Source organism: Exserohilum turcica (assembly GCF_000359705.1).
Source record: "Exserohilum turcica Et28A unplaced genomic scaffold SETTUscaffold_11, whole genome shotgun sequence".
Classification (NCBI taxonomy): Eukaryota; Fungi; Ascomycota; class Dothideomycetes; order Pleosporales; family Pleosporaceae; genus Exserohilum; species Exserohilum turcicum.
This window is the reverse complement of record NW_007359926.1, coordinates 1,427,010-1,447,497: the sequence shown is the minus strand read 5'-3', so window position 1 is coordinate 1,447,497 and position 20,488 is coordinate 1,427,010. Positions and strand designations below refer to the sequence as shown.

Below are 20,488 nucleotides of genomic sequence, written 5' to 3'. Positions count from 1 at the left end.
GGCAGCCAAGCGCAGATTCGATATGCAGCCCGGATCACCAGGCTGCCCCCGACGTGTTTGATGCCAGTGCCATGCAGGGGCCGCGGCGCCTCGCTATGCCCCTTTGAAGTCTGACTGAAGCCCGTCCTGGCCACCCATAAATAGCCATGGTAGACGAAATGCGGAGAAGCGGGAGCTGCGCGCTGCGAGCCTGCCACTCCAAGGCTGACGTCGAGGGAGAAGCAAAGTCTGTTTGGTTTGCCATGTCATGCCATATCACGCCCGCCACCGCCGTCTTGGCCACCACACGCCCAGCGTCGCGTTGCAGCCCGCCGCGGGGTCTTCCATGTAATAGCATCTACTGTGGCCATGTCGTAGTAGTCGTGCTGGGAGTAGCAGCAGCCGTCTATGTCCATGTGCCCACACGGAGCATGCGCCCCAACCAAGCCTGGATGCCGAACAACGGCTGCCTCTCTGCGTATATACACACACACACACACACGCACATATATACATACGCGCTCTGCAGCACCGCCGCGCGCATAGTCGTAGCCTACTGTACATGAAAATGGCCGCATCATGCCTGACACGCATCCGTGTCTCGCACCCCCCCACACCAAGCACCACGACCTGGCGTTCGTGGGTACACCCTAATACATCCTATTACATACCACTCCATATTATATACGTGGCCCTGTTTGTCTCCGCTCCAATGTTTCCAGTATTAATTACATAAGTACGAATTTTTTTTTTCATGCTTAGCCGCCTGCGCACATACACAGGGTCCCGTCCCTGCATGGCCATTGGGGCGCGGCGACTCTGTCGTGTCTACAATAACTCCCCAAATGGCCGCGCCCGTTTGCGCACCTGCGTGCGGGAGTAGCCATGGGGCTTCGCTTGCACTGGTGCTGCGCTCGGGACGTGTTTGGTGTCTTGTCAAATTGGCTGCCACTGCTGGTCTCCGACGTCATGAACATGGAGTACCATGTCTCCCGTGCCCGCTCTTTGCATCATCTGGATGATCTCCAGGGTCTGTCTATTCTCGACGCAAGCGGCCGAGAATGGCCCCGTGGATTTTGTGCATCTTCATTTCGAGCGCTCCACCCGGTGCGGCCGTTTTGGCACGCAAGCAGTCATTGCCAAGCCACGCTCGGACGGGCGGTTGCCAGCCCGCCCGAATAGGCCTAGCCGACGTGACATGACGGGCCGTTCGCTGCCAGGCCATCCAACATGTGGCAGCAATTAGCACAAACACCACGTACACATCGTAATGCTCACTCCTCACCCCATGGATCTACGTCAGCGCCCGGCCGCGCAAACGTGCTTTTTGCCGGCAGTGGCAGTGGCAGTGGCAGTGGCAGTGTTGAAAGTCAAAAAGTAGGGCGAGCTTAGCAGTGCACTGCCACGGCCGCAGACGCGTCTAGAGACCACCATCCACCCACCATCCATCCTGATCCAGTCAGCCAGCCTCTCACGCCGTGCCGGCCGACGGTACTTGGTGTCGGTAGTAGCTGCCCTCCGCTACCAAACTCGCAGCTCGTGCTTGTCTCAGGGGGGGGACAAAAAACGTCGCGCGCGCCGGCCAACGTGCCGGGCAGGGCGGCAACAGTCGGCCAGTCGTGGGCAGGGCGGCGATACGTTGAGACAGAGATCTGCTCTCTTCTTCTACACTGGCACACGCTACAAATTGCGAATTTCGTTTCACGTGCTGTTTGGATGCCTGAGGACGAGCGAGATTGCCAATTTCCGCCTCTTGCTGTGCCGGCTTGCCGAAAGGGGGAAGCGCCACGGGCTGGGTGGCCGGCCTGGCCAATGGCAGCCGCGTAGCCACCGCTGCGCCTTCCCTGCCCGGCCACCTGACCCTCCCCTCTGTCCACATGGCTGCCCCCCACGGCCGCGCCTGCGATCCGAGCCCCCCGCGCGCGCTGCTGCTTTCGCTTTTCTTCTTCTTTTGTCCTATTTCCTTCTTTCCCATCACCAGCCTGTTCGCCGCCGCCGCCTTCGCTGTCATGGCTCCGGCGCCCGTCGCACTACGAATGAGCAAATTCTGCGAGATTGCGTTGCGCCGCCGGCCTCTCGCAATCTGCGCGACCAAGCAAATCGCTGCCTATACTACTACACCGAGCTGTACTCCCAATGCTGCAATGCCCTCGTCCGCCAACCATCTGCCCGCACCGCTCCTGTGCTGTCGAGGCCCGCAGAGCCGCACGCTCCGTCCCAACAGAAAAAACACCTCGTCAACCTGGGAACCACTCGGCTAGGTGCCATGCCCATGATCGCCCGTGGTTCGTCGCCCTATGCTGGCTCCGTCCTGCTGCTCACCTGCTTCAGGCCTAGGCCATCTTTTCCCCGGACGAACCAGATGCTCTACCCCACATGTAGCCACCGCGCCTGAAACCACGCCCCATCGCCCGCCAGCTCCAGACTCACAGAGACAACGGCTTCAGTGCCCCAATGGGCTGATTGTCGCTGCGGCAACAGCTGAATCCCCTAGACCTCAGCCAAGCCAAGCACCACGTCAACATTTTTGCAGAGGCCCCTTGCAGCCCCCGATCCCTCGTACACTTACACTTACACTATACCCTAGCGAACGTGCGCCCATGACTAGAGCTCATACACTACCCTACATGTACACCTACGTAAGGGGATACTGGCCAGACCCTCGGATAGCTCCCCACAGCCAGCACCATACTTTGACATTGACCTACCCTACGTAACGACATATCGATAACCCGCAATTACGTACACTGGTTCCGTGTTGGGCAAAGACTTCCCAACCATATACGGACCCATCATGTCCTACCCCCAGGCAGTAAGTGTACACGTAGGTGACTCTCAATTATCGACGTTTTTGTTTAGTGCGCGCCAACTCGAGTCTATTTCTCACGTTGGTTTGCCGTCGTCTGTCATTGGGCCCCTTGGCCCCTCGCGACAATCTTCGATCGACAGACCCAACGAGGCGTCCCTTGGGACCGTCGCGTGAGTCCACCTCGCTCAAAGCCTCCAGGAATAAACGTATGGCTGGGCTAGTATAGCCGAAGCCAATCGCACCTCATCATCAAAAGCCTTGAATGCTCGGTAGAAGCAGAGTTTACATACCTCCGCGTGGCAAAAGTACAGTAGCGCCAACTCTGTCGACTGCGCAACAGGCAACTTTATTTGTACGTCATGGTGGATAACAACCCACAAGACGATATCCAACAATGGATATGTCGGCATAACCACCGCCAATTGGCCCGACAGCTGCAAGACGCCTGATCGTCACTCCAAGGCTTGACAAGTGTTGCAGCGCGGCAAGTTTATGCACGTCGCTGTCACGCTTCCCATCAAGTCACTCACGACAGCGCTGCGACCAACAACCTTGCTGACGTCCATAACACAAGACTGGCTCCATGCTCGGTAGAAATCAGCAGCTCGAGACGAGATGAGACGAGACGCGTTCCTGAGCCTAGGCGAAACGCCACCAACTGCTGTATCTTGACTGCCGTGCAGGCCTAGCCATGGCAGCCTGCGAGTCACCTCACAAGCAAGTACACTTACAGACGCCATGCATATGCAGCAAGTCATAGCTCCATGTCGGGAAGCGCTAACGCATCATCTGTCGCCCGTTCCCGGGTTCATCAGCTGCATGCTCGCGCGCCTATCAAGGCTCGAGTCAGGCCGCCAGCGCCAGTCAGCCTGGAACAGGACGTCCGTGGAAGTGACGGCGGCGTTGTTATCATATTCGTTGTCACGGTAGCTGCCTTTGGTTCGAAGCTACCGATAACCAGGCCCAGTGTGAGCTGATGGTAAACTGATAGCGTTGCCTCGCTCAACTCACCACGGATCCGCAACTGCCTTCTCTTCTGCTTTACGAAGATTTGGAACCAATAAAGAAAATGGAATCAAATAAGAAACAATGCATATCTTCTTACGTTTTTTTTTACATTTCCCAAACAAACCTATCGGTACACTTGCCGCCCTTTTTCTTATTCTGCCCTTTAACCCTATATATAAAACTTAATACTTGGGTCGGGGAGGGAAGGGGGTTACTGATTAAATTCCTAGGAACCCTATCCTTCTAATCCCTCCCCTTCACAAACTATGCCAGTTTCAGGTTTTTTCGGACAACTTGCACCTTTTTTGGCTGACTGACATGCATGCAAAACTTACAACATACATGGCCACATGATCCTTGCATGTAACGCCTCAACAATCTGGCTGTAGGGTGAAGGGGGCTAGCAGCACATGGGTATATATGTGTGTGTGTGTGTGTGATGGATAAAGGTATCTGAGATTCGGCAGATCACATCACACTGGAATATAGCATTGCACGCAGGGGGTTTAGTCAAAACGACACATTGTATCCATCAATCTGTTTATGCACTTATCCCTTTGTTTGGAGTCGTTGTCGGATCCATACTCATCCTCGCGTAAGTGTATGGTAATACTCGCGGAAAATAACGGTACTGTTCTCATTCTTGTTCCCAGAAAAATAACAACTAATGCTAGTGTGCTAGCGCTGAGTATGTAGTGCCAAGCTTACTGCGCTGTACCACTACCAATACCAATACTACTAATCTACTACTACTACACTATGCGCGTAAGTAGCCTATTGCTTAGTGTGAGGCTTCGAGGGGGCCGCGCGTCCAAGCGCCAGTTCAGCCTTGCACTTGCACTTGTGCTGTGACGATTAGTCTCGTTCAAGTGGGGTCTAGCCTGTGGTGCTAGACGAGGGAGGGGGACAAAGGGATGAGGGGGGGCCCAGGGGGTGGGGGGTGTGAGGGGTTGAGGGGCTGAGAGGGGGGGGGGACTGAGGGGTAGGTAGGTAGGTAGGTAGGTGGTCCCCTGGGAACTTTGCTGGCTGTTATTTAAGCTGGTTTTGGTGGGGGAGGGGGCTGAGTATGCGTGCGTGAAAGAGAGGGGGGGGGGGGAGAGAAAGTCGTTGTTGGAGCAGATTTCGTCTCTTCTCTCCAAGGGCTTTGTGCTTGTCTTCAAATGGTATGGTCATGATATGCGAAGGTTCCTGCTGTGATGTATGTAGTAGGAACATGGTCGTGATAAAAGCTGACGGTGATGCTGTTTTCTCATCAGTACTAAGTAATGTGCGGTTGAAGTGATGCATACATGTATACACACACACATAGCTAAGTACGAATTATATTTCTCTTCGACTATTTTGCGTGCGCGTTCAGCCATGGGTAGAGTTAGATTACTTTTTTTTTCAGTGAGAAATATCGACGCTGGTTATGTTTGAGTCGGTGCAGTCAAAGTTCGTTTTCTAAGCTCTCTTTCTAGTTCTCAAGCAAAAAAAAGTCGTATCGTCATCCAAACACATCATTCTTCTTCTTCTGATGATGGTGACTTGTTTCATCAGCCGATTGCTGGGAAATCACCATGGAATGGCATGCTGGAAGGGCGGACGGCTGAGACGATATGGATAGAGAGAAAGCTGGATAATATGCTGTCGCTCATAGTGTATAGTGAATCACACCTGATAGATTCCTAGTAGGCATTGAGATACCATTTGTAGGTAGTTCTATGATCTGGGTAGACGAAGTGAGCTGTTGCAACAGCTCTTGAATGACCCCAGTGTCTAGGCTTGTTGCAAGTAAAACAGTTCCCGAGCCCGTCGACTAAGTAGTTATCTTGAAGCTGCTTGTGCTATGTTTAGATATTGGAAATGTGAAAATATGTTCTTTAACTGATATCTCTTGCTATGTAAACTGAAGAGTTGAGCAATATCTTCAATATCTCTGAGGGAAAGAGTATGTCGGATTGTATACTTGATGATATGAGTGATTTCGACGTGCTAACACGGCGAATTTCCCAGCGCATTAGAGCTGCATAAGACAAACATCCTAATATTGGCTGCATCATCTCTTTGAAATCACTCATGGAAACATACAATCAATGCGCAAATAATGCTTGGTGAGCGTGACGACGTCGTGCTAAACCTGCTTGGTCTACGCTTATACCTAGGTATTGTGTCCAGCGGCAGCCTTCTCTTGCTATCGCCGCCTACATCACACGTTTCTCTTCGCCACGTTTTGTCTTCACCGCAAATACCCATGGCTATCAATACGAGCAGCTTCGCGAACTCGTCGGGGTACCGCAGATATATTGACAATGTGCTGAAGGAGGAGCTGGGACATGTACACGTCGGTGTACCTGGCTTTTTTAATGCGTTCTTTAGAGATGGATCAGGCCTGGACTAGCACCAGAGACCGTTCTTAAAAAAGTGCAAGAAAGGAGATAGCCCGCTCTTCCTAGAAGAGAGCGACCAGCAGGGCTGGCCTGAAAGTGCAAAAGAAAAAGGATATTCTGAGCTGGTTAGTCCCGTTTACAAACCGACTGTTGCGCCCCACAGAAGGACCAAACTCAATTTGAATATTGGAATTATGAAGAGCAGTGGAGTGGAGACTTGGCACTACTCAACAAAGACCTGATTTTCTGACAAAACAGATTTCCTCGCGACTGCTGAAAGCTAGATTTACGACTTACTACACACAGCATGTTTCTTACGTTCATGGATTACGCAGGAAGGTGTTTCCTGGTCATATGAGAGATGGAGGGTTTTCCAAATCCAAAGCTGTACTTGGAGATGAAGGACATATTTCGGGCAGTACAGGGTGACTTGGAGGGATTGGAGGAATAAGCGTATTTGTTGTTATTCAGCAGGCTCAAGCAGCATGTAATTATTCAAGTCTGTGGCTAGTACTAGTTAACTTAATTATAGCATTGGAATCTAGTTAATCACCGTGCTAATATCATGGAATTGTTGTTCCAATGTTGCAAATAATGTGCGCTGGTGGCGTCTTCTTATAGACGTGGATGCTCCGCGGGAATAGTGAGGAATTTGATAGACACATGTTTGGGATGCCTGTTTGACATGATTGCTGTTGTTGAGTAGATTGCTGTAGGATCTAAGTTGTTGCAGATGGTATTAACGAATGAAAGAAAGATATACGAAGTAGTGACGGCAATTCTTTACCTTCAATTGCAGCGCTTCCCTCTAACCCAGCGAACTATTTTGTAGAAAGAAATCTGAGATCTTTCGAATATGAGATACACGTCTTAAACAACTGATTGACTCTATCTTTGTACATATGATAATGTAGTCACAGATACTTCTATCGCACAGACATGAATTGAAGAGAGCAAGCTGCTTTGTTGGCCTCTTTTCTGATTCACACGAAAACCCTAAACCTCTTCGTTTATCCAACCATATGGTGAATGCGATAGAGTGGCTGTTCATGGGTTGTGCCACTAGTCTATATACGTGCTAGCGCAATCTGCGGCGCAAGTTGGCATCATCGAGCCCTGGAGCAAGCCTCCCCCACATTCAGCTACGCGACTACTCACCAATCGCTGAACCAAGGATTTCAAACCTAGCACAACATGGCTGACGAAGACAAAGAGAAGGCGGAGAAGATTGCGGCAGCCAAGAAACGCGTATGTATCCCTCCCTGCTAATTGTTACACTTGGTAGTGGATCATCATGGTCACAACTTGTAAACGCGGTTTCATGCTCTTGCAGCGACTGACTCCAACTATGACTTAAGAAACATAATGGCTAACCATACGTAATAGTATGAACAATTAAAGAAACAGAAAGCGAAGAAAGGCGGAAAGAAGAAAGAGGAAAAGACTGAGGCTCCCGCTGAAGCCGAGGCGTCGACCGAAGCAACGACCGAGACGACCGAAGCAACGAGTACCGACGACAAGTCCGAACAAGTCGCACCTGAACCTATAGAGGCCACCAGTGTACCGCCACCCCCAGCTGAGGAAGACGAGGAAGACGAGGAGCCCTCAGAGTTGAATGTGCCCAAACAATCGCATGGTCGTAAACTCTCGGTTGCCGTCGAGTCGCGACAAAGATCAGAATCATTCTACCGCTCAGGAGCTGCTAATAGTCCTTTGTCGCCGGGCGTCGGGGTCACGAGTGAAGTCTACCGAGAACAAGCACAGAGGATTGAAGAGTTGGAGAAGGAAAATAAGAGGTTAGCAAGTGAAGTAGAGGAGAATGCAAACAGGTGGAAGAAGGGCGAAGAAGAGCTGGAAGAGCTTCGAGAAAGCAGGGAAGATGTCGCTCTAGCGGTTGAGAAAGGCAAGGAGGCCGACAAATTGGTAAGTGCTCATGGCTCGTGCAAGTTTCCGGACAAGCCGCTGACCTCTGGTGCAGAAAGAAGAAGTCGAATCACTCAAAAGACAACTCTCACAGGCGCAATCGCAAAGCAACAAATCCATACGCCGCACTTCGACTGCGTCCCCGAGTCAGAGCGCATCCATTGACGACCTGAATGCGCAAGTTGCGTCAAAGTCTGCAACCATTGAATCGCTTGAGCTAGAGATTTCAAATCTCAACAGACAATTGTCGGAACAAACAAACAAGAACAACGAGCTTCAGTCAAAGATTACAAGCCTGGAAAGTGCAGTGGAAAAGGCAGAGCAGGAGGCTAGCTCGACAAAAACTGAGCTGCAGGAGCTCAAGGCCAGTTTGGACAAGGCTGGCGATCAGGCAGAAAAGGATGGATCAGACCGTGACTCTGCGCAGACTCGCATTGCGCAACTAGAGGCTGAGCTGGGCACTGCCAATCGCAAGGCATCAGACTCGGTCTCTCGGGCTGAGTTGCTGGAGAAGAAGATTGAGACTTTAACACAGCTACATCGCGACAATGACGCGAGGAACCAGGCGCGCCTGCAGGAACACAAGAAGATTGAGCGCGAAGCTACCGAGATGCGAACCCGCATAACAGGACTCAGCAATGAAAACGCACGTCTTAGAGAAGCAGAGCAGCGTCGCCGAAAAGCTGATCTTGGCTCTATCGAAGATTCAAGCGTGCAAGAGCTCTTGGATGAGGAGCGTGACCGTCTCCTTGCCAAAGTCCGCGAGCTCGAGGAAGAAAACTTTGAGCTTCGCCGCGGTGTGTGGCGCGACCGCCGCCGCGACATGCAACCATCGATTGACGACCAAGCCGACCCCTACAACAATCCCAACAGCTTCGATGACATTGACCTTTCTGGAGCACCGTCCCGCCAACACCCACCCAACCGCACGCACTCGTCGTTCCAGGACGTGATCCAATCCGGCATTTCGGCCTTCACTGGCCAGACGCCTGCGCATAGACGAAGCGACGCGGCCAACAAGCCCAAGCCAAGACAAGAGAGCCTCGGCAGTCTTGACGAGTTTGAGATTGACGAGGATGCGTTTAGACGGGCGCAGGAAGAGGAGGCGAAGAACAGGCTCGAGAGAGTGCGCGAGGTCAAGAGGGGGCTGGTGCAGTTCAAGGGGTGGAGACCAGACCTTGTTGATGTGCGCGTTGGCATGGGTGGTGTGTTTGAAATCTGATAGATGCAATCAATGGTTATGTTAGTGTGGATAAACATGTGTCTATCGTCTGTGATGTGAAGTGCCTGGTGCCCGCTGTTCTTTTTCCATTGCTTTTTTGATTAACATTGTATAGCCACGTGCCAACTACACTCACCAAAGTATACACCCAGCAGCAACAACAACAACCACAACAACATCAACAACAATAAAATAACCTCACGTTCACCATCATTATCATCACCATCATAGTCAAATTCAAATTTTATCCATTTTTTTTTCTTTCTCTCTCTCTCTCTCTCTCTAGACTATTGCTCTTATATTTTCTTGCCATGACAAAAAGTGCGGGAATAAAACTCGACAAAGTGAAAGAAAGACATGATGCAAAAAAAAAAGAAGAAGAAGAAGAAGAAGCAATAAATCACGGGTACTTGGGTTAGGTTAGGTTAGGTTAAGGATGTGTGTGTGAAGGGCGGAACAAGCACGTTATTCTTTCTTGAAAGAGAAAAGACAAAAAAGAAGAAGAAGAAGTTTTCGCCAATCAAAATTTCTCGCCCCTTGTCTGTCTCTCTCTCGGGCAAGCGTATGTATAAAACTCTCTCTAACTAGTATCTAGCTTGGGGTTTAACAAAAAAAAGTAGAAAAAGATTTTGCCTCGCTTTAGACCGAACATGGTTTTGACAGAAAAGAAAGAAAGAAAGCAAGAAACAAGTAGTCCGTGTGTCTAATCCCAGATCGAACGTTGCCCGCACTGGGTCGTTGCATGAACAGTGATGCGAGACCACCGTCTTTACGGGGATGACCCCCCGATGGGCTCAGATGTTGTTGGAAGTGGAGGAAAAGGGAGGGAGGGGAATAGAAAGAGGCACTACACACACACACACACGAATCCTGGATTAACGAGGCCTATCTTACAGGATAAGAGCACCGCCGAAGAGCGAGGAAGCGAGGACAACGGCACCAGCGACCAGAGGAGCAAGGCTAAAGTCCATGGGGCGGACAGACGAAGCAGCGCCCTTCTTGGGGGTGCTGGTGCCGCTGGGGCTTACACCACCAGTGGTGACGGCACCGTTACCAGCGTCGGCAATGTTGGACTCGGACGAACCGGCCTCCTGGGAACCGTCACCGGTGAGACCAGGGCCCTTGCCGGCACCGTTCTTGAAGTAGTCAGAGGCACCGGAAGGAATGGCAGGAAGCTGGTCGGCCTTGAGGGTGACGTCCCAGGTGCTGGACTGCGTGGGGCACTCAGAAGGCGAGCCGGAGGCGCGGTAGCCGCCGTCGCCCTGGGGAGAGGGGGTGCCGGAGTAGGCGCTCTTGAGGGCCTGGAAGTCGGCGAGCTCCTTGACCTGGCCGTTGTCAATCTCGACAAGGCCGTAGTTTGAGCTTTCCTGCGAGTACTCGTAGACGAGACCACCGCTGTAGACCGAAGTCATCTGGCTGCTGTAGAGGGTCTTGATTTCCTCAAAAGTACGCTTGTTGGTGTTGCAACCAAACTCAGACAGGCTGCGAAGCGTTAGTGTGGGGGCGTGGGGGGTATTTAGATGCACCCGAGACTTACAAAATGGGGAGGCTGTAGTTGGAGAACTTCTTGACCTTGTTGTCCCAACCGGAAGTGGTGAAAGAAGAGGGGTCACACCACGAGTAGTCGTTGAAGGCGAAGAAGTCACTGCGGGTAGAGTTGTCACCGCAGTTCATGTAGGCGGCCATCTCGTAGCGGTTAGACTCGACATCGGCAGCAGAGTAACCGACGGGGATCTGGCGAAGGCCACGGGCGTTGATGTAAGACTTGAGGTCACGAGTGACAGCCTTGACATAGGGAGCACAGTCGGTCGTCTTGTCGTCGTTGATGACCTCGTTACCCGAGAAGAACAACAGGGTGTTGTCGTACTTGGCGAACATCTCGACGGTGGCGAAGAGACTCTGCAGGTAGACCTTGTTGTACGACTTCTGGGGCTGGGCACGGTTGAGCGAGTACTTGGGCGTGTTGACGTCGAGAGCCAGGTAGATACCAGCGTCGGCGAGGAGACCCATGCACGTGTCGTGGTTAGCACTGTTGTCCACCGTGTAGACACGGACGGTGTTGATGCCGAGCTTCTTGAACTCTGCAATGTCGCGCTTGCAACCATCTGCGTCGGCAATGGGGTCGGCGGCTTTGGCGGAACCGCCGGGCTGGTAGTCAACACCGCGGACGTAGAAGCGCTCATTGCCAGCCCAGAAAGCTGGAGCCGGTCAGTAACTGCGACTGCGTTTGTCAATGGCCAACGGGGGGAAACGTACCATTGCCCTTGACAGTGATGGGGGTGATGGCGCGCTTCTGGACGGGCGAGGGCGAGGCGGCAGCAGAGGCGGCCATGGCGGCAACAAGGACGTGGGTCTTCATGGCGAGCGAGTTGTGCGTGGGAAGCGAGAAGAATTACAGCTGAGGGTTTTTTGGGGGGGTGTGGTCAAGTCAAGAGGGAGGCAAACGAGTGCAGGGAGAAGAGTGCGGGCCAGCAAGGAAGCAGCAACTCCCGTTGAAACGAGCGTACGAAGTTGCGATGGGATTAGGGCAAAGGGCAACAAAAGGTGAGGCAGAAGAAGCAACAGGCGCGGCGGACGAGAGTGAAGGAGCATGCCGGGAGGGCTGATTATCAAGGGAAAAATGAGGGCATCGGAAACAGGCTAGGGCTGGGGGGAGCCCCAGGGAGGCGACGCGTCCAAATTTGGAGGCAGGCCGGGCCTGGGGCGCTGATTGGCGGCTGGGGCGGCGGATCAGAGGCAGCGAAGACGCCAACCCCTGAGTAAGGCGCCAAGGCCCACACAAGCGTTGGCCAGGCGCCCCGGCAAGCTCTTCCAAGACACGCCGCCGCCGCCTTGGATCAACTGCCCCCCATGCCACACCACACGACACGCCCACGACACCGACACACCCGTTCCGCTCGCTGCGACACGCGTCGGCCTGCCCATCCCTCGCTGCTTTGGCTGCTCCCGCTGCCCGCCCACCGGTCTGCAGCGACGATCCGAATCACGCCTCCGTCGTGGTCCCGCTCCGTCCCCATCGCCGTCACCCTGCCGAAATTAGCGCACGCTCGACGGGCAGACTCTGAGATTGGGCGACATGACGGCATGACGACATGCCTTCTGCTATGCGCCAGCCATACGACTGTGACTGCGCCTGCGCCATCCGCCGTGGCGATTCCACCCAAGGGTGCGTGCCACATGCCGACACCACAGACGCCAATCGGTCCTTCGCCAACTGTAACGGTAACTTTACTGGGTGCTGAGATATGCGCCCGTATCACTTCCCCCGGCCTCCCTGCACTGCCTACATAGGCGCTTGCCAATAGCGGAGCACGAAAGCGCGCCATGAGTGAGCAGTTTGAGGCTTGCATCTGGCTACTGCTACCCTACTGTAGCTGCACACGACGTGTTGGTCTATCGACAGCGCCTCGTACTTACATGTACATGGCCAGTCCAGGCCCTGCTAGCGAGCGCATTACGACATCCTGGATCGCCCCCAACCTGGGCTAAAAGGCTTGTTTACGAGCTACTGCATTCTGCCAAGATTTCAACGCTAGTCTGCATCCTTCTGCCCACGTCCCATATACACATTGGTTGCTGCCACGTGAGCAACCCCGGATTACTACTCCTGCTAAGAAGAAGAAGAAGAAGAAGAAGAAGAAGAAGAAGAAGAAGAAAAAACACTTCAACACATGACGAGACATTACCTTTTCCCATATACATATCCGTGTTCGCATCATACCCGCCCTGCATCACAGCCATTACATGGTAGCCAGCCATACACATCATTACTCCACCGCCCACGACCTAGTTGTTCTTCAGCCCAAAGTACAGTCCCAGTACCAGGGCGATGACGCAGAGAATGGCCACGACCGTCAGCAAGATCCACCATTTCAGTTTTCTTGCGCGCCTCGCCGACTTGATGCCCTCGTCCAGCTGCTTGTTGGCATTCTCCGTGTCGTCTCGGACCTGGACAGTCTGCTGCTCCGTTTGCTGTATTTGCGGTTCCTGGTACATGACTTGCTCATTGAGCTGCGTGAAGAGCAGAGCAAGCTCGCTCATTGTCTTTTCAATGCGCTGAATGTCGTTGTGACGTGCGCGCACGGCGCCGAGAACGCTGGCTGCTTGGCCGCTGCGGTTCGACTTGAGCTACGGGCCTGTCAGTCATGTTTGTTTCAATGCGCATCTTCGTCTACACGTACGGCTTGCGTGAAAATACCCTCATCGCCCAGGTCTGCATTTGCGACTTCTTCAACCTCGGCATCCGTAGCATCCGGGTTGATGATGCGGTACTGCCGCCCAATCGCCTCACGGTACCTCTTGGAGTAGTCGGCCTCCTCGCGCTGGAAGTCTTCGAGCTGGCTCTTGAACGTCCGCTTGAGCGCCTCAACCTGAGACCTCTTTGTCCTGTCATTGGGGTCACGCGCGGCATCTCTTTCCAGAAACTTGATCTCGTCCTTGATTTGCGTGTTCCTGATCTGCGTGTTGGTGACGATGCTCTCGAGTTCGGCGCTGGAGCGGTTGTCGGGCGACGAGAGCATGCGCTGGTGAACGTTGGCAATGGCCTGGATATCCGCCGTCAGCTGGCCGATGCGCTGCTTGGTGCCCTCAATGCGCGCGAAGAAGTCCTCTCGGCTAAGAGGCTTGGGCCCGGGCGCCTCCAGGCCTGGGTTCGCGTTGTCCTGTGCCGGCAAGCTGTTCATGGGCACATCGGTGTGAGGGACATTTTGCGCATGCGAGTTGGTAGTGCTCAAGGCGCCACCTTGCGAGTATTGCGACGGCTGCGAATAGTTGGACTCGCCATGGCGCTGGAGCGGCGCCGGGGGATTGAGGTGCGGCTGCGGCTGCGGCTGCTGCTGCTGCTGCTCGTCATACTGCGCTGTCGCATCAGTCTCATGAAGCTATCGACGGCAAGGCAACTGCTTACACCTCCGCCATACGGATTGGACGAGCCATAGCCGGCGCCGCCACCACCGTACGGGTTGGACTGCGCGCCGTATCCCTCCTCGGCCTGACCGTAGGGGTTTCCGCCGTATTGCTGGTAATTCTGTGACATGTCGGAGATGTGCTGGGATAGCTGAGTAGTGGAGGAGCGATGGTTTCGGGCTGCCGTAGTGGAGCTTGGAGAGCAGCCGCGGAAGCTACGGAAACAATGCGCTGACGGCGCGGGAGCTTGGCTGCGATGCAATTCTTCCAAAAGCCGAGGCTAGCAGCTGGGGCTTTGGCTGCGACCTGGTCAAGCAGTTCGGAGCGCGCGCAATAGCAATTCTCTGGAGCTCGTCGCGACCTTGTTTTGAGGTGGGTGGAGAAGGGAAATTGCATGGCTGCAAGACCCTGTTGAACAAGCCCAGGCTTCCGAGCCGCGAAGGCCTCACGTCACCAATGAGACCCGGACGGGCCAGCGCCCGACCCATGTCTCTCGCAACTCAGCCTTTTGCGGCTAGCAACATCTGGCTGATCGTGACGGAGCATGCACATGCGCTTTACCGAGACACGGCATGCTGATACGCTTTGTGCGGCGACGCGCATCGCCAATTAGTCTTTCTGCCATAACATAACAGACGGCCATCCTCAGTGTTCGTGTCCGTGATGTTTGCTGCACGCATCCGTCCTGTGCCGAGACGCCAAGGCCCTGGCCCGTGACGTAATCCTGACACTCAGTCACGAGACCCTGATCCGCACCTCGCCGCGACTTGCACTTGCACTTGTGCTTGTTCATCCTTCTCACTATGTCATACATTCACCCACCCGCGGACTGACTGGAAATCTCGCCCTTCCACGCTCGCCGTAGTCCCACGCTGTCCCGGATACCATGTCGCGGATGCAGTCCACGTGACAAGGTAGCTTGTTTCTACGCATTGCCTTTTCCGCTCAACGACCTCGCCCCGTATGCAACCACCATCTTGAGCAGCATGCGCCCCAAATCCTGCACAAGGCATTCTGCAATTATGCGCTTGGCAAACCCGGCACGCCGGATCAGGTACCGTGAGGAGCGACTATCCAGTGTGCTCTAGTCACTAGCTCCTTTCTTTTCCTTGTTTTCTTTTCTTCTCGTTCGCCCAAAAGAACAAAGTAGCGGTAGTGGTAGTGGTAGCGGCAAAGACGAACCATTCAAGAAATGACGTAACTAAAAGTGCCAAAGACAGGAACCCGCCGCATATATACATACAGGAAAATAAAGCCCCATCCAGTTGAAAACTGGGAAATTCCACAATCGAAGTACCCAACCCAGCGGCGTGACGTCTTGGCCCTGTCAACTCCGAATCTAGCAAGCATCTGGAAACTTTGGAGAGCAAAACTAAAAAAAAAGAGTTTCGAGTTGCCGAACTGCTCACAAATCAGCAGAAACCATGAACAAATAGAGAACATGGTTTCCGGCTCATGTAGTTCTCACCTCACCGGCCAAACCCCGGTTGAGCACCCTTCCTAATTGTATGCAATGGCTTTCCTCGCATCCCATATACCGAGTAACATCCTTCGCCCAAATCCTCAGTTCAGCCATCCCATCAGTCCATCACCCATATAACCACCTCTCCCCAGTCTTGCCCCTCCCTTTCCCTTTCAGCCTCTTCCGCTCCTCTTCCTCCTGTTTCTCTCTCTCCTGCCTCTCCCTCTCCAACAAATGCCCAATCGTCCCATTCACACTCAAAGGTGCCTCTATCCCCGGTAACCCAGACACGCCCCTGAAATAGCCATCCTCGATATCGCCTCTGGCTTCGAGCCCACTGGCTTCCCCCACAAACATGCCTGCGGCCTGCGGCAAAAGCCCCATCGGCATACCGGGTTTGGGTCTGCTGTACAGAAACGGCTCGATGTTGAGATGCTGTGCGCGTGCTTTCTGCAGCGTCTTGTCCACGTCAGCAAAGCGCTCTTCCCACGATAGTAGCGTAAGGTCGCGGAAGGCGTGGCGGAAGGCTCTCGAGGCCGCGGCAAAGCTGCTGTTTCGCGGGCAGAGTTCACCCATGTATGGGGCTTCTGGCGTGGGCGCGGGCTTGGTAACGAGCGAGGTGAGGCGAGTGGCTTCTGGGTGAGGAGCATTGCTGCTACCGTCTTCGTTTACGTTGCTCAAGGTCACTGTCTTGATGCCCTCCTCGTCCTCGTTCGAGGCCGGCGGCGCAGCTTTGGCAGGCTTGAACTGCGCAATCGCCCAATACGTATGTGGTTTCGCGTGGCTCTCCAGCAACCCAACGTGATACTGCGCAAAGGAATTACTCGAGTAGTCGGTGCGCACGAGGACGATTTTGTATTCGAAACCAGTCACGTCCTGGTAGTAGTGGTACTCGTCTTTCCAATGGGCAGTCTTAGCTTGTGCTCTTATACCATATGTAGGATTGCCCAGCGCAGAAGGAGACGACGCGTGTTTCTCAGACGCCGTCGTTGCAGCAGACGAGCTGCAAATAGTGGTTGCATTTGAGCTACCATGATGCCCGGCTTTCCGGCCCTGCGTAGCTGCTGCGTCTCTCTCCGCCCGTCTCCGCAGGAGATCCTGCTTCGCCGAGACAAAAGGCGTCGTATGCGAAGGAGTAGCAGCAGCAATACTCAGCGCAGAATCCGCAGAGGAGAAGAAGAAACTCCTACTCTTTCTGGGCTTGCTCGCAACAACAGCTACACCACCGACACCAGCACCAGCACTACTTTCCAACGTACCTGACTTTGTCAATTCCCTAATCCGCGCACACCCCTCTCTAAACTTCTTACCGTCAAACTCGGCCCCGCGCCGCTTGAGTTCTCTCCTCGTACGTTTCTCGCTGCGAATCGTAGACCACAGATACTTTTTGGCGCCGAGCTTGCGCCGCGCCTGCAGCGAGTCGTCGAACCAGTCGTAGCTCACAATGGGGATGTCGAGGTCGGCTGCTTGCTGGACGGCGGGCGTGGGCTGCTTGTAGGCTGCTTTGCTGGCAATCATGTGTGTGACTGCTTGGGTGACGCTCGGGGAGAAGCGCCCGCCGTTTCGCTCGATCCACGAGCGGATCTGCTTGGGGTCGTGCGGGAGGGTGCCGCTGGTGGCGATGACGAGGTTGTTGAGGATGCCCATTGCTAAAAATGGATGGTTAGGTCGACTGCATGGGACTGGATTGCTGGAGTGTTGAGGCACTGTTGGTCTGGTGGCTGCTTTTGATAGTGGGGATAAAGCCAGTATAAATAAGTCTTGGATTTGGTTTCGTCGTTGCTACGACTTGTCTTACTTTTTGGTGGTTGCCAGCGCTTAAAGTAATAGTGTCTTTGTCTGTACGGTGGCGCTGCCATCATGAAGTAAAAGAACCAGCCAACCGTGCAAGTTACGCTCCCAGACCGCCTTATCCACGAAAGACAGTGGCATGTATCGGGTCTGGCATTACTGGTATGTTAGACACATGGACAGTGTAGACGAACGGATGACGGGAACTAGCCAAAGACGTTATCCATGGATGTTTAATGGGCACTTGGCAAGATATTTAGTCCGAACGATAACCTGTTAGATATTCCGCTTAGCTCGACACGTCTACTGCAGGCCCTTAGCTGCCTTTACAAACGCACGTATCTTATCCAAGCTTTGTTGGCCATCCTCCTCCACACCGCCGCTAACGTCGACTGCCTGAATGCGATCTCGGTACTCATCAAGCCCCGCGAGCACCGTCTGCACGTTGTCTGGGTTCAAGCCTCCAGCCAGGATGACCTTGATGCCATTGTCCTTTGCCAGTACTGCCTTGACGTCTGATAAATCAAGTTGCTGACCAGAGCCTCCTAACCCTGTATCCAACAGCGGTAGGGCGTGGTACCCTCTGACACCAATGCCATGGTCATGCGGGTGGAAGGCCTTGATAACAGGTACAGGCACAAGCTTTGCCCACTCCACTGGCTGTTCGCCGTGGTACTGCACAACATCTAGGTTGAACAGTCGCTGCTGCTCAAGCACATACTCCAGCGACTGATTCCGGAAAACTCCCACGAGGAGTGCGCGAGAACCATCCGAAACAAGTCGCGATGCACCGTGCTCAAAGAAGTCGGACGCGGTCTTCGAGTCAGCCAGTAGTCCCGATTTCGAGCCAGTTGGCCTCTTGGTTGTATGTACAGCTTCCGAAATGGCAAGGGCTGTTTCCGTTGACACTGTGCGCCTGAGCCCAGGAGCGAGTATCATGCCGATAAGGTCGGCTCCCGCCTCGACCGCAGCTTTGGCAGCCTCTGCACTTCGTGTGCCACAGATCTTGACCATGAGAGGAGATGATGTTCGGCTTTCCTTTGCAATTGTCCCACCTAGGAGCTCTGAGATGAATTGTGCAGTGTCTGACGCGCGCATAAGAGCCTCTCCAACCAACACTGCACCAACGCCACCCTTGATGTATGGCTCGACATCCTTTGGACCAGCGATGCCGCTCAGGGCGCACAAAATTGTTTCTTTTGGCACCATGTTGATCAGGCGGCTCGTTGTTTCCATGTCAACTTCAAAGTTTACCAGGTTTCGGTTGTTTACGCCAATGACCTGCGCGCCAAGCTTGACCGCAATCTCGGTCTCTTCGGCATTCTGGACCTCAACCAAAGGCTCCATTCCAAGCGACCTGGAATAGTCATAGAGTCTCTTCAGGACTGGCTCTTCCAGCATCTTGACAATCAACAAGACAGTATCGGCACCTGCAAGCCTGGCCTCGAGGATCTGATATTCGTCGAAGATGAATTCCTTGCGTAACACAGCAGGTCGGTTTGGCATTCCTTCAATACTTTGCCGGACGGCCCTCAAGTCGTCGATGCTGCCTTTGAACCACTCTGGTTCTGTGAGCACGGAAATAGTGCTGGCACCAGCCTTGGCATAGAGTCTCGCTTGAGCAGGTGCACATGCCGACAGGGAAATGATGCCCTTGGAAGGCGATGCACGCTTGATTTCGGACATGAGCGAAAGCCGATAGGGAGATTGCCTGAGACGCTCCGGAAAGTTGATCTGAGGCGGGGCCAAATTGAGATCATATGCAGCCTGCAAGTCACTAAATCTTTGAGAGGGAATCTCCCTCTGCACAGCAACGGCTGCCCTGCGGTGATCGTAAATCTTCTCCAGGATGGACGTCTGCTTGCCCTTCTTTGCGCCGCCAGAAGCAGCCCCAACTTCTTTCTGTAGTCGCTCGTTCTCGGCCCAGGTGCCTCCTTGCATCTTGAGAAAGTTTCTCATCATGACACGCCCGTGCTCGGTCAGAATGCTCTCTGGATGGAACTGCACACCTTCCAAAACATATTCTTTATGACGAACACCCATGATGACTTCCTTGACCTCGGCGTCTGGGTTGGCGGGTATGGTTGCAGTAATCTCGAGGCAGTCTGGAAGCGTGCCATGGGTACCAGCGAGAGAATGGTACCTCGTCACCGGTACGTTCTGGGGCACGCCCACAAACACACCCTTGCTGTCGTGCTTGAGAGGTGATGTTTTCCCGTGGAGAATCTGACCAGTGACGTCTACTGTGCCTCCATAACTGTAGAAGATGCATTGCCTGCGGATTGTTAATAGTGCACCATATATTTTGTGCGGGCCTTTGCAAGAGTCTACATTGGCGGCACTGGAAAGATACCAGAGAATGAAAGCCAACAACGACCATGAGGGGTTGAAAAGGTAGCGGTGGAAACTCACTCTCCCATGCACACGCCCATTATGGGGATTTTGCCACTAAAGTGCTTAATGGCAGCATTGCTAATCCCGGCATCCTTCTCTGGGTGTCCAGGGCCAGGGCTGATGACCAGCTGTGTAGGTTTCTTTGCAATGAGCTCCTCAAGAGTGATTTCGTCGTTGCGATACACCGTGACAACAGCGCCTTCGAAGACAAGGTACTGGTACACGTTCCAGGTAAACGAGTCGTAGTTGTCAATGAGCACCACGTTGGAGGCGGTGGGTATGGGCGGGGAGGGGGTGGGATTGCGAGGCGAGTGGTCGATCAATTCGAGGGACGGCATGTTGGAGCAAGTGGTAAGCTGACTGTGCGAAGGCACCTGGGGCGATGTGTTATGTATAATATAGTAGCTTCCCGCCACTGCGGTGCTGAAGCTCGGTGCTTTGCCGGCGCGGTATCTGGAGCCAAGCGGGGCTTCGAGACGTAATCAGGGCAGGATAAGGTGCTGTTCACCGGCGGGTTCGGTGGAAAAAGAGTGAATAGTCGGGGCGACGTGGTGGGGTGAGTCAAGGCGGGATGGCACTATTCAGATATTGAGGCTGCGGAGTTAACGCGGAGGTGCAGGCACAGG

At 53.7% G+C, this 20,488-nt stretch overlaps 6 protein-coding genes across 6 annotated transcripts; 2 read left to right on the top strand and 4 right to left on the bottom strand.

The window, feature by feature from the left end:
• Nucleotides 1-1,856: 1,856 nt before the first annotated feature.
• SETTUDRAFT_37080 (uncharacterized protein) lies at nt 1,857-2,240 on the top strand (the record flags this gene model as incomplete). The annotated part of the gene is made up of 1 exon (XM_008023716.1): nt 1,857-2,240. The coding sequence occupies one exon, from the start codon at nt 1,857-1,859 to the stop codon at nt 2,238-2,240; it is 384 nt and encodes a 127-aa protein (XP_008021907.1).
• Nucleotides 2,241-2,659: 419 nt separating this feature from the next.
• Nucleotides 2,660-3,159, top strand: SETTUDRAFT_167292 (uncharacterized protein). The gene has a single exon (XM_008024094.1). It carries the CDS (start codon nt 2,774-2,776, stop codon nt 2,960-2,962), a length of 189 nt encoding a protein of 62 aa, XP_008022285.1. The 5' UTR covers nt 2,660-2,773; the 3' UTR covers nt 2,963-3,159.
• Nucleotides 3,160-9,760: 6,601 nt separating this feature from the next.
• On the bottom strand, nt 9,761-11,732 carry SETTUDRAFT_167291 (glycoside hydrolase family 72 protein). The gene is made up of 3 exons (XM_008024093.1): nt 11,567-11,732; nt 10,848-11,508; nt 9,761-10,792 (listed from the first exon to the last, which is right to left on the bottom strand). Exons 1-3 carry the CDS (start codon nt 11,640-11,642, stop codon nt 10,201-10,203), a joined length of 1,329 nt encoding a protein of 442 aa, XP_008022284.1. The 5' UTR covers nt 11,643-11,732; the 3' UTR covers nt 9,761-10,200.
• A 914-nt stretch (nt 11,733-12,646) lies between these two features.
• Nucleotides 12,647-14,572, bottom strand: SETTUDRAFT_167290 (uncharacterized protein). The gene is made up of 3 exons (XM_008024092.1): nt 14,217-14,572; nt 13,492-14,163; nt 12,647-13,438 (listed from the first exon to the last, which is right to left on the bottom strand). Exons 1-3 carry the CDS (start codon nt 14,343-14,345, stop codon nt 13,097-13,099), a joined length of 1,143 nt encoding a protein of 380 aa, XP_008022283.1. The 5' UTR covers nt 14,346-14,572; the 3' UTR covers nt 12,647-13,096.
• A 1,231-nt stretch (nt 14,573-15,803) lies between these two features.
• Nucleotides 15,804-17,324, bottom strand: SETTUDRAFT_25705 (uncharacterized protein; the record flags this gene model as incomplete). The annotated part of the gene is made up of 2 exons (XM_008023658.1): nt 15,804-16,936; nt 16,988-17,324. 2 exons carry the CDS (start codon nt 17,322-17,324, stop codon nt 15,804-15,806), a joined length of 1,470 nt encoding a protein of 489 aa, XP_008021849.1.
• Nucleotides 17,325-17,669: 345 nt separating this feature from the next.
• On the bottom strand, nt 17,670-20,211 carry SETTUDRAFT_146244 (uncharacterized protein). Its single transcript, XM_008024091.1, has 2 exons — nt 19,881-20,211; nt 17,670-19,743 (listed from the first exon to the last, which is right to left on the bottom strand). Exons 1-2 carry the CDS (start codon nt 20,198-20,200, stop codon nt 17,772-17,774), a joined length of 2,292 nt encoding a protein of 763 aa, XP_008022282.1. The 5' UTR covers nt 20,201-20,211; the 3' UTR covers nt 17,670-17,771.
• Between the last annotated feature and the right edge of the window lie 277 nt (nt 20,212-20,488).

Bases quoted from the DNA above. Each gene is read 5' to 3' on its own strand.
- SETTUDRAFT_146244 (XM_008024091.1), bottom strand. From the start codon at position 20,200: ATGCCGTCCCTCGAATTGATCGACCACTCGCCTCGCAATCCCACCCCC. The intron at 19,744-19,880 runs GTGAGTTTCCAC...AACAATCCGCAG, and splicing joins ATGGGCGTGTGCATGGGAGA to GCAATGCATCTTCTACAGTT.
- SETTUDRAFT_167291 (XM_008024093.1), bottom strand. From the start codon at position 11,642: ATGGCCGCCTCTGCTGCCGCCTCGCCCTCGCCCGTCCAGAAGCGCGCC. The intron at 11,509-11,566 runs GTACGTTTCCCC...GACCGGCTCCAG, and splicing joins CATCACTGTCAAGGGCAATG to CTTTCTGGGCTGGCAATGAG. The intron at 10,793-10,847 runs GTAAGTCTCGGG...AACGCTTCGCAG, and splicing joins AACTACAGCCTCCCCATTTT to CCTGTCTGAGTTTGGTTGCA.
- SETTUDRAFT_167290 (XM_008024092.1), bottom strand. From the start codon at position 14,345: ATGTCACAGAATTACCAGCAATACGGCGGAAACCCCTACGGTCAGGCC. The intron at 14,164-14,216 runs GTAAGCAGTTGC...GCGACAGCGCAG, and splicing joins CCAATCCGTATGGCGGAGGT to TATGACGAGCAGCAGCAGCA. The intron at 13,439-13,491 runs GTACGTGTAGAC...ACAGGCCCGTAG, and splicing joins AGGGTATTTTCACGCAAGCC to CTCAAGTCGAACCGCAGCGG.
- SETTUDRAFT_167292 (XM_008024094.1), top strand. From the start codon at position 2,774: ATGTCCTACCCCCAGGCAGTAAGTGTACACGTAGGTGACTCTCAATTA.